Raw genomic sequence first — 14950 nt, 5'->3', positions numbered from 1 at the left:
CTGAAGAGAGAAAGGATAAATGTGAGAGAATTATCAAGACCCAGCACAAAGAGATGAAAGAAGGAAAATATGTGTGATATTGTGATTTATATAAAATATTTGTTTGGCCATTTAGATGATTGAAATCTATTTCTCATATATTTGGTCTTTGTGGCCAGGCGCATCTGTGGCACCTGGCGCATAGCCCTTCAAACCCTTGTTATTTCCTGAGCAATAAGAACAATGGGAACATCTTTGGTCATAACATTTTGTCTCTTGTCCTCAGTTCCTAAAATCACTTCAGAGACATAAAGATGACTGAGTGTCTTGTTTTTTTCCTGTTTTGATTTTTGTTTTTTAGAGAGAGAGAGAGAGCACATGAGCAGGGGAAAAGGGCAGAGGGAGAGAGAGAGAGAGAGAGAGAGAGAGAGAGAGAATCTTAAACAGGCTCCATGCTCACAACCCTTGGATCATGACCTGAGCCTAAATCAAGAGTCAGATGGTTGAACAACTGAGCCACCCAGGCGCTCTGACTGAGTGTCTTGTTATTCATAACAGGCCCCTTTCATCACAACTGGGTTTATGTTAATGAGGTGACTTTTGGACAGCAACTAAGGATGGGGGCTGGTTGCCAGGGAAATCAACCAAGAATGGAGAATTGGAACTTTCATTTCCACCCCCTGACATGTGGGAGGAGGGGCTGGAGGTTTGAATGAATCACCAATGGCCAATGATTTAATTAATCATGCCTATCTACTGAAGCCTCCATAAAAACCCCAAAGGATGGGATTCAAAGAGCTTCTGGTTTGGGGAACACATGGAAGCAGGTGCTGGGGCAGTGGCATGCCAGAGAGGTCAGGAAAGCCCTGTGCTCCTTTCTACATAACTTGCCACATGCATCTCTTCCATCTGGCTGTTCTTGAGTTATATCTTTTCATAATAAACTGGTAATCTAAGTTTCTCTGAGTTCTTTGAGCTGCTCTAGCAAATAAATCCAACCCTATGAAGGGTCATGCAGTTGGTCAGAACCACAAGTGACAACCCAGATTTGCAACTGGTAACTGAAGTGGAGGGCAGTCTTGCAGTACTGAGCCCTTAACCAGTGGAATCTGATACTATCTCTAGATGGGTAGTGTTATGATGGAGTTGAATGGTAGGACACTCAGTTGATGTTGAAGAACTGCTTGGTGGTATTGGGACCCTCCTCAACACACACATTGGAATTTGGTGATCAGAACCATTTACTATGAAAGTAAAGTTGAGAAGTATGTAGAATAGAATTTAATAATGCAATATATGTCTAATAAAAGTATAAGACAGAGAAACTAGAGAAAAGAAGGAAGAGGAAATTTTCAAAGTGATAATAACTGAATTTGTTTCAGAAGTGATACAACTCATTAACCCCCAGATTCAGGACACACTACAAATTCTTACAGAAAATATAAGAAATCCTCAGCTATATATGACAGTGTGAAACTGTGACTATTACAGATAAAGAGATCATAACAACAGTAAGAGAGAATAGACAGGTTATCTGTAAAAGAATTAAACTAAAAGCAGAAATCTTAAATAATGAAAAACAGAAGGTAGTGTTATATTATTTTTTAAGTGCCAAAAGGAAGTAACTATGAATCTAGAATTTCATACCCAGCCAAATTTTCATTCATGACTGATTGCTAAAGACATTTTCATCGTATAATACCAAATGTTGAATGAGGCGAATTTACCACTAATAAGCTCTTATTAAAAGAAAAGCCAAAGGATAAGAAGAAATTTTGATCCCAGGAAGTAGGAATTGCGAGAAGTCATGCCAGAGCCGGGGACCATGAGCTAGGATTGGTAAATAGGAAGCCTTCCACCAGTGACAGCAAAACTTGTTGCAGGCTGAATGCACAGTGCAGGCAGTCCCTCTGGCTGTAGAGTGACAAGAAAGCAAACACAGTGGAAACAGAAAGAAAAGCCCTTTCCACCTGAACTTCTGGTGCCCTCTATTGACACAGTTTAACATTACAACTGTGTTAGCAGGTAAAGGAAAAAAATGTTTCAGGGCCCAGCTGCAGGAGCACAAAACTAGACAATGCCCAGTGGGTTTGAGGCGACAGACAATGAATTGGTAACTGGCATGGCAGTGAATGAACAAAGAAACTGGTACACATAGGTAAATATAAACAAACACCATGTGACTAAAATAATAATAATAATAATAATAATAATAATAGAAATTACTAATTTTAGGGTTACAGGGTGAGTCTAGCAGGCTGGTCTATGAGTGCTCCTAACTGTACACACAGAGCATCTGCTCCACTCTGGATCTTCCTCTCCCCTGTTGGTTTTGGGGCAGGGGTGGCTGGGTTGGTGATGAGGTTGCTCTGGGATGGGGACAGGAAAGCCATCCTGGTAAGAACCTTCACCCTATGTGAAGCAAAAATGGAGAGAGAGAGCTCCAAGGAGAAATAGACAAATTCACAATTATTTTTTGGAAATCTCAAGACCCTTTTCTCAATAATCAATAAGACAAATAGATACAAAATCCACAGAGATATAGCAGACTTCAACAACACTATCAAGTGACTTGACCTAATTGACGCTTACAGAACACTCCACCCAATGACAGCAGAATAAACATTTCTTTCGGTTACATAAGGGTTATTTGATCAATACAGTCAATATTCTGGGCTATTAAACAAGTCTCAAATAAACTGGAAAGTATTCAAGTCATGGAGAGTGTGCTCTCTGGCCACAGTGAAATTAAATTAGGAATAAGTAACAAAGATTTCTAGAAAATCTGCAAACTAAATAGCAGACTTATAAATAACCCATGGCCCACAGAAAAAATCAACAAGGAAGATGAGAAAGTGTTTTTAACTGAATGAACACGAAAACACAATACACCCAAATTTTCTCTTTTATGGAGAAAAGCTTCAGGGAACTGTCAGTAGAAGCAAAGAGAATGGATATTGGCCAGAAAAATCAGACAACCAGCCTACTCTATGACACCAATTTTAGCAATCACTCCTAAGGAATCAGTCCAAGAATGAAGTCTACATGTGTAAAGATATTCAATTTAGTATTGCTTATAAAAGAAAGTTTTCTCAAAATGTGTATGTTATTATGCATTCACTTAAGATGATATGTTGAATGTAGCACAACTTGGGACAATGCATATGCTATAACATGAAGTGAATAGGGGCGCCTGAGTGGCTCAGTCAGTTAAGCGTCCGACTCTTGGTTTCGGCTCAGGTCATGATCTCATGGTTCATGAGTTTGAGCCCCACGGTGGACTTTGTGCTGACAGTGCAGAGCCTGCTTGGGATTCTCTCTCTCCCTCTCTCGCTGCCCCTCCCCAATTGCTCTCTCCATCTTTCTCTCAAAATAAGTAAATAAACTTTAAAAAATTTAAAAACTTAAAAAAAAACATGAAGTAGATAAAAGCAGTCTACAAAAAGACCAGCGTACAATGAATACAATTTACACAAAAACTTGTAGTTGATAAGATAATGGAAGATAAAACACTAACAAGAAGGTGCCTTTGGTTTTAGAGAAGTGGAATTATGGTTGATTCCCTTCTCATATTCTCTATCTTCCCAAATTTTCAGGAATGCAGTCGTAACACAATGTTGACTGGGGCTTTCCCTGTTGTATCAAAAGTTTGGCTAAAAGCTCCACTTTCTCCGAGAGCCTCAATGAGTTGCTAGACACAACCCAGTCCTATATTCATCACCCCATCACCATGCACCTGTAGACTGTATGAAAAGAACTGAGACATGGAAAGGAGGTTGATTACCTTGGAGAGTTCAGTGTTTAGTGTAGGCTTCGTGCCAGGAGAGAGTAATGTGCTCCTCCCCTTTCTGTGGGGGAAGGGAATGGGCTCTCCCAGTCCCCTCATTGGTCAAGTGGGGGAAGCTCTAAGAGAATGGTCAGAGAGGCCACGCAGAGAGACCTGTGTTGAGCTGTAGCAACTCTAGGCCTCCCTGCCCTGGCCGCAGGATGCAACCAGATAGGTGCTCCAGGAGTGACTGAGAGATTGATATGTGTCCCTAAAGTTTTGGGGGATGAGTGAGACTGGTGCCTCCTTCCCACCTGGGGAATACTTTAAGCAAGAGGTTGACCAGAGAGGTCCCTGAGGGCAGGGAGAGCAGACAAGGTAGCGGCGATGCCTGCATTCCCATTTGGTGCTGCGAGGGTATGTGTGGATGCTGCAATGTACATCCTGCCAATTCAGATAATGAAACTTGACTTTGCTCCTTGGTCTCTACCCCTGTGGATATTATACTCTGAGGGACAGGCAGATAGTAATCAAAGAATCATACACATCAATATAAACCTATTTGTTAACAGTGCTAACATGGGAGGTACTTGGTGCTACAAGAACATTTAATAGGTACATTAGTCTAGTTAGAGGGGTCTGGGAAGGGTTCCTTGTGAAAGTGATGTATGAGATCCCAAACTGGAGGAACTTTAGAGGGGAGGGTTGAGAGCATTTCCAAGGGGAGAGAATAATGCACACCAAGTTCTTTTCTTCTTTCTTTTTTTTTTTTTAAATTTTTAATGTTTTATTTATTTCTGAGAGAGAGAGACAGCGCAAGCAGGGGAGGGTCAGAGAGAGAGAGAGGGAGATACAGAATCTGAAGCAGGCTCCAGGGTCCGAGCTAGCTGTCAGCACAGAACCCGACACGGGGCTCGAACCCACGAACCGTGAGATCATGACCTGAGCCGACATCGGACGCTTAACCGACTGAGCCACCCGGGTGCCCCTCACACCAAGTTCTTAATGCCAACAGGAACATGGCATGTGCTAGGAACAGAAAGAAGACCGGTTAGGCAGGAAGCAAGGGAGAAGCCTGTGGGGAGGTGCTGAGCCAAACTGTGGGCCTTGGAATTCATTCTTTATTGCTGGAAGGTTATTTAAGTATTTAAGCTGTCGGTGATGTTCTAAGACTCGTATTTTGAATGTATCATTCTGGCTGTGGGTTGAAGAACAAATTGTCAGGGGAATGTGTGTAGGTGTAGACCTCCTTCATGAACTTTCCCTGGAATATAGTGGGGGCACGTTGATCTTCAGGGTATTTCTTTTGAGATCCAGAAAGGTTTCTTATATTGTACTTTTGGATATTGCCTCTGAGCCACTTATTTTTTCCTCCCGTAGAAACTCTTCAATACTAGCAGACAGATCTTTGCAACTCATCTTCGTTCTGTAATTATCCCAATTTTCTTTCTTCTTTCCGGTGTCCTGTGAATATTTTAATTTTTATGCAGGGTCCATTGTGCCATTTACTGTCTCCAGTTCAGGCTACATTTGACTACTTTGGTAAATGTACTTTGTTGGACTTAGATGCATGCAGACTTACTTCAGTCTTCACATGGCCCGCTTTGTCCTTTTGTACTTGACTGAAATCACAGAGCAGCTATTTAAAAATATTTCCATTTTCAAATACAGGCTTTTTCTCTGAAGCTTGGGGCCACTGCTCTCTGCTCACCAGCTGCAGATACACGTGAGGGCGCTGGCCCTGGAAGTGCTGGCCTTGACTGACTGACTGGAGTAGAGGAGCTAATGAGGGCATTTGCACCCCAGCAGGAGGTTGAAGATGACCCTGATGTTGGTGGTGGGGAGACGATGAGTTGGGTGATAATGCTGAGAGCAATGATGGACTAACGAAAGGGTGATATTTGGGGAGGGATGGCAAATGAACGCGGAGGTGAACACTAACAGGGCGAGGTGGCTGTGGTGAGGTAACGTCTGATGAAAATGACAGGTGATGGTGGCGGTGGAGGAGACGGTTATTTGGGCGGGTGCTTGTTAGCTGGTGTACACGGTCAGGATAAAATCAGGTTGAAGTTAAAGCAGGTTTCTTCAGATGCCTCTGAGGGACACTGGGTCACCTCTGATCTTGCTGCATAGCTGCTGTGGCTGGCCCAGCTGTCTAATGAGCTGAAGTTCTTAATAGTGCTCCTTCCATGTTCTTAAACACTGAATTTAACAAGCCCCGCCAGGACTTCTCACGTCAGAGCAACTCTGCTGTGGCTTAGCTGGGCCACAGCCAGGAAGGAGGACTCCGGGGGCAGAGGGACCCAGGGGTGGCTCCCAGGAACTGGGGAGCAAACTTAGAGACTCACAGCGGGAGGAGGAAAGAGGAAGAGAAATCAAGATGTTACTTTTGGCTTAATTGAGATGAGAAAAGTTTAACTCTGTATAACCAACAGTTCTTAAATCCTCCTGGGAAATGCCAGCCTAATGCAGAGCTGGTGGGGAATTCTCAGTAGTCTGAGCCTGTGATTATGTTTGGGAAGTCACATACACATGTCAAACCAGGCCCCTGGACTCAGCGGGCATGTGCTGCTTAACTTTTCTCCACCTTGAACTAATCTTGACATGTAAGTCAGTCACTGAAGATCACTGCTGTTAGCCTTACAGGGGACAGTGATAGCCCAATTACATCAGAAATCCCTCAAGTGTGTTATGCTGAGCGAAATAAGTCAGGCAGAGAAGGACAAATACCATATGTTTGCACGTATAGGAGGATTAGGAGGAACTTGACGGAGGACCAAGGGGGAGAAGAAGGGGGGAAATGGTGGGGGAAAGGGAGAGAGGCAAACCATGAGAGACTCTTGAATGCTGACAAAAACTGAGGACTGATGGATGTGGGGGGGAGGGGGGGATGGGCATGAAGGAGGGCACTTTGGGGATGAGCACTGAGTGTTATGTAGAAACTAATTTGACAATAAACTATTTGTAAAAAAAAAAAAAAAAGAAATCCCTCAAGTGATTTTACTCCTACTGTCTGTAATTTTTTATTTTTCTCTAATTATACAAGTGAACATCAATATATTCATTATAAACATTTAAACAATACAGATAAAGATAAGTTCCCTTTGATTCTCTCTTCAATACGACCCCCCTTAAGTTTGCAAAAATCAAAATACATGGTAAAGATATATTGTTAACAGTTTTATCATATGACTTTTGACAATTTTGGGAAATTGGGTAAATGAACTAAAAAATGCCCTAAATGAAGAAAGAAGAAAAAATATATGGCCACTTGAATAGTTGCAGAAAAAACATTTACTAAAAGCTAATATAGGGGCGCCTGGGTGGCTCAGTTCATTAAGCGTTTGACTTTGGCTCAGGTCATGATCTCATGGTTCGTGGGTTTGTGCTCGTCTCTCTCTCAAAAATAAATTAAAAAACAAACAAGAAAAAAATATTTTAATATAAATAAAAGCTAATATAGTACTCATTTCTCCCAGCTTTTTTAGTTTAAAAAACTTTTAATTTTTATATTTTTAAAATTTTTTTGAGGGACAGAGAGACAGTGTGAGTGGGGGAAGGACACAGAGAGAGGGAGACACAGAATCTGAAGCAGGCTCCAGGTTCTGAGCTGTCAGCACAGAGGCCCAATGCAGGGCTTGAACCCACGAACCATGATATCATGACCTGAGCTGAAGAAGGACATTTTCTAAAAAATTTTTTAACGTTTATTTTTGAGAGAGAGGGAGAGAAAGAGACGGAGAGAAAAAGCACAAGTAGGGGAGCAGCAGAAAGAGAGGGAGACACAGAATCCGAAGCAGGTTCCAGGCTCTGAACTGTCAGCAGAGCCCAACTCAGGACTTGAACTCACGAGCTGTGAGATCATGACCTGAGCCAAAGTTGGACACTTAACCAACTGAGCCACTCAGGTGCCCCTTTTCTCCCAGCTTTATTGAAGTATGATTGACAAATAAACATTGTATATATTTAAGGTCTACAATGTATGTTCTATAATGGTTACTACTGTCAAGCTAGTTCTCTTCTGGTTCAACCAAGCTCTTCTAGTGTCTTTTTTATTTTCTAATTTTTAAGTTTTATTTTATTTATTCTTTTTAAGTAGGCTCCATGCCCGTTGTGGGATTCAAAAACTCATGACCCTGAGATCAAGAGTTGCATGCTGTACCCACTGGGCCAGGCCAGCCAGATACCCCACTTCTTCTTTAACTTTTCTTAAGGTGAATGAGATGATTTGAGATCTTTCTTATTTTTAAATATTATTTTTAAATAAACATTGGTTTTTTTTCCATTCTGTGAATTTTGATGTGCTGTGTTTTTATGTTCATTCCTTTCAGGTATCTTCTTTTTTCTCCTTGACCTATTGGTTATGTTACAGTGTATTATTTACTTTCCACATGTTGAAACTTAGTTCCAATAGTAGACAAAACCTTTGAACCTACTGTGCTTTCCTTCACTCCTCAGGGCCCTCGCAGGTCACACAGGACTCCCAGGAACAATAATGGAGAATGAGGGTAACAGGAGGGAGGAAAGTGTCAGGTAATCATGGCTGCCTTCCTGAGGAAGGTGGACCTGAAATTTAGGGCAGACTTAAAGACAAAAGGGAAGAGGATCTTCAGGTGGGGAAGATAGAAGGTGCAAATGAGGGAGAATAATAAAGGTACAGGTGACTTACTTCCTATATGCTTGGCACAGCCTTAAAAGCCTTATATTTGTGAACTCATTTTACCCTCCCTACAACTCTATGGAGCAGGTTCTAGTTTACTGATAAAAGGCCTGGAGCCCTGGAAAGGTTTTTGAAACTTGCCGAAAGTCACAACTGGTAAATTGTAACCAGGAATCGAACCTATGCATTCTGGTGCTAACCCAGAGAAAATATGTGGCACGGGAGAGCATGGACCTCTGGGGAGTAGTCAGGGCTCCAGTCAGGGGGTCTTGAGTACTAGGTGATGGAGTTCAAACTTGATGCTCAGTCCCTTGGGAATTTAAAGGCACAAAGAGTTCGTTGGAAGTCATTGGATTTATCCTCCTGGGAACCGGGGTCCCTGTGAGCACAGTTTCAAAGGAGAGCTCCTCAGACTCCTGGCCCATCCCTCCCACAGAGCCCGAGAGCAGGTAAAGAGTGGTGGGAGTGGGGACAGTGGCCCGTGGCTTGGGTGAATGTTCCTCTGAGGTATCTTTTCTCTGCCTGCTCTGGTTCTCTCGACTTCCTACAAATCTGCACATCTGCAGGTCCCTTCATGCCTGTGCTCTTTGCTCTGTCCTCTCCTTTCTCCACCTCTTCTTCCCCAACTCTCTGACTTGCTCTCCACCCACCTTGCTTTTCCCCCTCTTTGTCTCTATCTGACTCAGTGTGCGCGTCTCCCTTAAGACATCTGGCCTTCAGTTGCCAATGAAGACAAAGAAAAGGAGGAGGGGCTGCTGCTGGGGAGGCTGAGGCAGCTGGGCTCTCCCCTGTTCCTGTCCCAACCCAGGGGACCCTTGGAAGTGGGCAAGACAAGGGAGGCAAGGGGGAGGTGGGGAAGGTTGATAGGACAGCACTCGGATATGGGAGAGGAGGAGGGAGGCTGCAAGGAGATCTCAGGGGAGACCAGGATTTGGAGGACCACCCTGACACTGGGAGTTGTTCTAAGGATCTCTTACTGAAGAGCAGGGAGCAAGGCAGATGCCTCCCACCAGGATACCTATAGTCCAGCGGTGCTCGCTGTCACAGCTGTCCAACATTGTGGGACTGAGAGTGCTTCTGGAGTTCTGGAACCTATCCCCCATCTCCATTCCCTCTGCTTCTCTGCTACACACCCAATACTCTTTCCCCCACACATTTTGCACCAGTAGAGAAGACAAAGGTCACAGTGAAAATACCCTGTTATTTAGATTGCTCCTAGAAAATTCTGTAGGATTGAGTGAGTGGGTGGGACTGGGGGATGGGAGTGACAGAGAGAGGCTGCTATAGTGCTCCAGGTGTTAGACATTGGGGAACAGGTAAAGTTAGATAGTAAAGAGGACAGAGAAGATGAGAAGGTCCTTAACTCCTCCAGGTGGAATGGACCTCAGCAGCCCTCCTCCTCCACCTCTCTCTAAGTCCAGGTTGATCCTACCATGCCCCTGACATATGGTCAGCTAGATTTAGCTTGAACCTCTCAACAAGAACAAAGAGCTCGTTGCTTCTCAGGGAAGTCTTTTCTGTCTATGAACATCTCTGACTGTTAGAACTTTTCTGTAGTCAATCTGAAGCTTGCTGTCCTGGTAAAATTTATACTAATTCTAAACTTGGCACTATGCAGGACAATTCTTATTCATCTTCCTTAATACAGCCGTTTAGATACTTCTGTAGACAGGCCTCAGCATCCTCCCTAGCTTAAATTTCTGCAGAGAAAAATCACCAGTTGCTTAGATTTGTTTTTGTGCCATCATAATATATCTTTCTACAAACCACAACTTGTCCACAAGTCTTAAGACTTGGGTTACAGGTGTAAATTCTACTTTCCCATTGTGTTTGCCCCACTGGAGAGGACAGGTATCAATCTCTATTTATCCTGCCAATATAGCTTCTAGGATGGAATCTAAGACTGGCACCTGCTTTCACAATTTAATAAATATTAATTGAGTTCCTACCATGTGCCTGGCACAATGATTGACACTGGAGATATACTAGTGAACAAAACAAAGTCTCTGCTTTTACAACCTACTTGGGGCCAACAGACAATAATCAGATAAATAGATGAGTTTTTGAAGAAGTGAGAAGTACAATAAAAGCAAAGCTGACTAAGGAGACAGTGAAGGATGGTTGCATTTCAGACAGGATGGTGAAGAAGGAGCTCTCTGATGAGTGACAGTTGGGCAGGGAGCTGAAGGAAGTAGAACTCCCCGCTAAAGAGATCTGGTAGAAGAGATCTGGATGTTGTGGCAAAAGTCTTTAGGTGAAAGTCTAGTTGGCAGTTGTTGGACTAGAAAGGGTAACAGTGACAGTGTGGTTTTTGCGGAGTGAGCCAAAGGACAGTAATGGGAGATGAGATCCAAGAGCTAGAGCATGTAGTGAAAAATTAGGAGTTCAGTTTTCGACATGAGAAGTTTGAGGAGTCTATTAAGCATTAATGGGCAGAGTTCAAGTAGGCAGTTGGACACATGGGAATGCAGGGGGACCATCTGGGCAAGAGATTTAAATATGGAAATGTATTTAAGGCAGAAGATGGGCTGGCTTCAGACACTTTCAGTTCATATCTCACTTGATATCTATGCATACTTGGCCACAAAGACCATCCTCCCCTTGTAGACCTTGTCTCTCCTTAGGTTTCTGTGTCACATGTCATCCACCTTCAGCCTCTTGATATTGTCTTCTCTGGATTCTCTCCTTGAGGCTAGCCCTTATAATGTGGCTTCTCAGAGTGCTGCTTTCAGCTGTCTTCTCCCTCTACATGCTCTCCCTGGGTGATCTCATCTCTTCAGATGGCTTCAGTTCCTACAGAAGTGCTGAGGACACTCAGATTCCTGTCTCTAGAGCTTTCTTTTTAGCTCTCAGTCATCAGACAAACAGATACTGGGAGTCCCACAAACTCCCTGGCTCCAAAACTAGACTCATCATGTGTCCTCCTTCCCTCCTTCCCAACTTTCCACTTGGGTACTTTACCGTGTACCCAACCTCAGCAAATGGCATCACCACCCATCTGTTTACCCAAACTTGGAATTTGTCATTCTTTCTCACCGCTTCCCTAATCATTTACCTACATCCTTAGACCCACCTCCTAAAAGCTCTTGCTGAATACCTACATTTCATTTAAATATTTGCTCCCACTCTCATCCTTTCCTCCCTGAATTGCTGCAGTCTCCACATTGCTGCCAGTGTGAATGTTGCCAGATATAAGCCTGATGTCATGAGCATTTGGTGGGTCCTTATCTTCCTTTCTACAAAATCCACCTTCATGAGACCATTTTTCAGGGCTTTATAGGTCCTCCATGGTCTGTCCTTGCCTACCTCTTTACCCCATCTCCCATCACTCTCTGGCTAGCTTCATGACTTCACACAGATGACTTTCTCTGCCTGGCATATCCTTTTCTGCACTTCCCCTGTGGTTAGCATCTACCCACTGTTCAAAGACCAGCCTGACTCTTACCTCCTGCAGGGTGCCTTCTATAAATCTTCAGATTGAGTTAGGCTTGCTGTAGCAAGTTGCCTGTCACCCAAAGGAGGAAGTATGGTGTGTTTCTTCATCTTTTAGTTTGTCAGTTCCTCATCCCAATTCCCAGTAGCTTCAGCCACTGCCAGGCTTGCAGTAAGAAAGAGATGAGGTGAGAGGCAAGACAGTCCTGAGTTGACTGGTACCATCTTAATAATCTAAAAATTGTATTTCTGTTCTTCTCTGGTTTCTAAAGATTATTCCTTTCTTTATGGAATTCTTTCATGCCACTAGTTTTTATTTTATTTTATTTTTTAAAATTTTTATTTGAGAGAGAGAGAGTAGGGAAGAGGCAGAGAGAGAGAGAGAGAGAGTTTGAGCAGGGTCCACACTCAGCATGGAGCACAGCATGGGGTTCAATCTCATAACCCTGGGATTATGACCTCAGCCAAAATTGAGAGTTGGATGCTCAACTGACTGAGCCACCCACGTGCCCCAGCATTGCTACTAGTTTTTGAAAATCCAGTCTGATAATCTTTGTTTGTCAGTAAGTTTCCTCACTGATATCATTTAATGTATTTACTATTGTAATTAGGTTTGAATCTATCATCTTAATACTTGTCTCCTACTTATTCCAAATGTTTTTTCTTTATTCCACTTTTCCTGCCTTCTTTTGAACTAATAAAAAACTTCTAATTATTCTCTTTACATTCTGTAATGTATTTTGAGTTTTACTGTTTTTTAAAAATTATTCTTTTGTAATTCTAGAACAGGGATTGGTAAACCTTATATTTTAAAAAGGGTTTTTAAAACACAAATAAAAATATGCTACAGTGACTGTATATTCTGTGCAAAGCCTAAAATATTTATTGTCTGGCTCTTTACATGAAAAAGTGTTCTGATACCTGATCTAGAGACCAAAATATGCATCTTTGGCTTATAATCTCACTTAAAGTGCCATTTTCCCAAACAATGCAAAATCTAACAACAGTTTAAGTCCATTTCCTCCTCCTGATCATTGGACCATTTTTGTCACACATTCAACTTCTATGTGTATATTTAAAGCTCCAAAATGTGTTGCTATTTTTGTTGCTTTAAACAACCAATATTCTATGATATTTACCCACACATTTATGATTTCTGGTGTTCATTATTTTCTTTCAATTTGATACTTCCATCAGGGATCATTTTCCTTTACCCTAAAGAAGCTCTTTAATATTTTACTGTGAGTCTTTTAGTAATTAATTATGTGTTTTTTTGTAGAGCAAACAGCTTTCATTCCTTATGGATATATTTATTGAGTATAGTATCTTAGCACGGTAATTTCTCTCCCTTTCTCTCTTGTTCCTTCCTTCTTTTCCTCTTTCTCTCTCTCTCTCTCATGACTTACTTACCTCTGGTCATAGAAACACATGATTTTGACTTTTCATGAAGTACAATTTATCCCCAAACAATAGTTGTCTTCTGGAGTAAGATATCCAATAACTATGTCTCTAAAGTTCCAGAGTACCTATTAAGCTATTCAAGTGGTCACATTGAAGCCCATTTTGATAAGACCTTCCAAGGAGGGGCAGAAATCTCCATGTGGTATGAAACTAACAACAGATGCTATAATCTCAAATATCCAATTATTTTCTTGACCACTTTGAAATCTTTTATAAGCTCCATGGACTATGGTGAGTTCAGCAAGTGCAGGACACAGTTTTGGACACTCATTTTCGCAAGTTCTGCATTTTGAAATGTGAAATTTATTTTAATTGTGGTATTAGAATAAACTGGGATTAAGTAATACAATATTAACATGTTGTTTCATATAAAATGGAAATTCTTTTTAAAAATTTTGGTTCCCAGCTTTGTAGGTGTCCTAATAAGAACTTACTTTGCTACCTGATATTTGGCACTCCTAAAAAAAGAGTAGCATCAGGGTTTGAACTTGGAGACTTTATTTTATGAATAATTATGGCTCTGTTCTTTCTCTATACCAGGAGAAGGATGCAAGATTTACTCTGGGGAAACCATAGCTCTCTTACTGAGTTTATTCTTTTAGGATTCTCTCGTAACACAGAGATAAACTTTATTCTATTCAGTGTCTTCCTCTTCCTCTACCTCATCACCCTTCTGGGCAATGGGCTCATTATCACCTTGATACGCATGGACTCACGCCTCCACACACCCATGTACTTTTTCCTCAGTGTCCTATCCATTATGGATATGGGCTACGTCACCACCACAGTGCCCCAGATGCTGATACACCTGGTTTGCAAGGAGAAGACCATCTCCTACATTGGATGTGTGGCCCAGATGTACATATTCCTGATGCTAGGAATCACGGAGTCTTGGCTTTTTGCAATCATGGCTTATGACAGGTATGTGGCCATTTGCCATCCCCTGAGGTATAAAGTCATTATGAGCCCTTTGCTATGTGGGTCAATGGTGGCCTTCTGTGGATTCTGGGGTATCAGCTGTGCCCTGATATACACTGTCTCTGCTATGATTCTTCCCTATTGTGGTCCTAATGAGATCAATCACTTCTTCTGTGAAGTACCTGCAGTCTTGAAGCTGGCCTGTGCAGACACATCTCTCAATGATCAGGTGGACTTCATCTTGGGCTTCATTCTTCTGTTGTTCCCACTCTCCCTCATCATCATTGTCTACATTAATATTTTTGCTGCCATCTTGAGGATTCGCTCAGCCCAAGGGCGGCTCAAGGCCTTTTCCACTTGTGCCTCCCACATCACTGTTGTCACTATGTTCTCTATACCATGTATGGTTATGTACATGAGACCTGGTTCTGAGTCTTCCCCAGAAGAAGACAAGAAGTTGGCTCTATTCTACAATGTTATCTCTGCCTTCCTTAACCCCATCATCTATAGTCTTAGGAACAAAGATGTGAAGAGGGCTTTCCTCAAGGTGACAGGCTGGGGCAAAGCACAAGAATGAAGTCACAGAAGCATGGGCACCAGCAGCAAACCTGGGGCACAGCCTACATGACTTCTCCTTCTAAATTCTTTCCAACCTCCAATGGGCACACATGATAACATTAGTGGGTTAGACTTAGTAAGATCATATACAAGAATACCCAGAAGGTTATGGCAGT

General features: G+C 42.3%; 1 protein-coding gene across 1 annotated transcript; it reads left to right on the top strand.

Annotated features, from left to right (window-relative positions):
• Nucleotides 1–13845: 13845 nt before the first annotated feature.
• LOC120236105 (olfactory receptor 2A12-like) lies at nt 13846–14793 on the top strand. Its single transcript, XM_039238736.1, has one exon. It carries the CDS (start codon nt 13846–13848, stop codon nt 14791–14793), a length of 948 nt encoding a protein of 315 aa, XP_039094667.1.
• Nucleotides 14794–14950: the final 157 nt, after the last annotated feature.

Source organism: Hyaena hyaena, unplaced genomic scaffold (assembly GCF_003009895.1).
Source record: "Hyaena hyaena isolate Hyena2069 unplaced genomic scaffold, ASM300989v1 scaffold_144, whole genome shotgun sequence".
NCBI lineage: Eukaryota > Metazoa > Chordata > Mammalia > Carnivora > Hyaenidae > Hyaena > Hyaena hyaena.
This window is presented reverse-complemented; position numbering and strand designations above follow the sequence as displayed.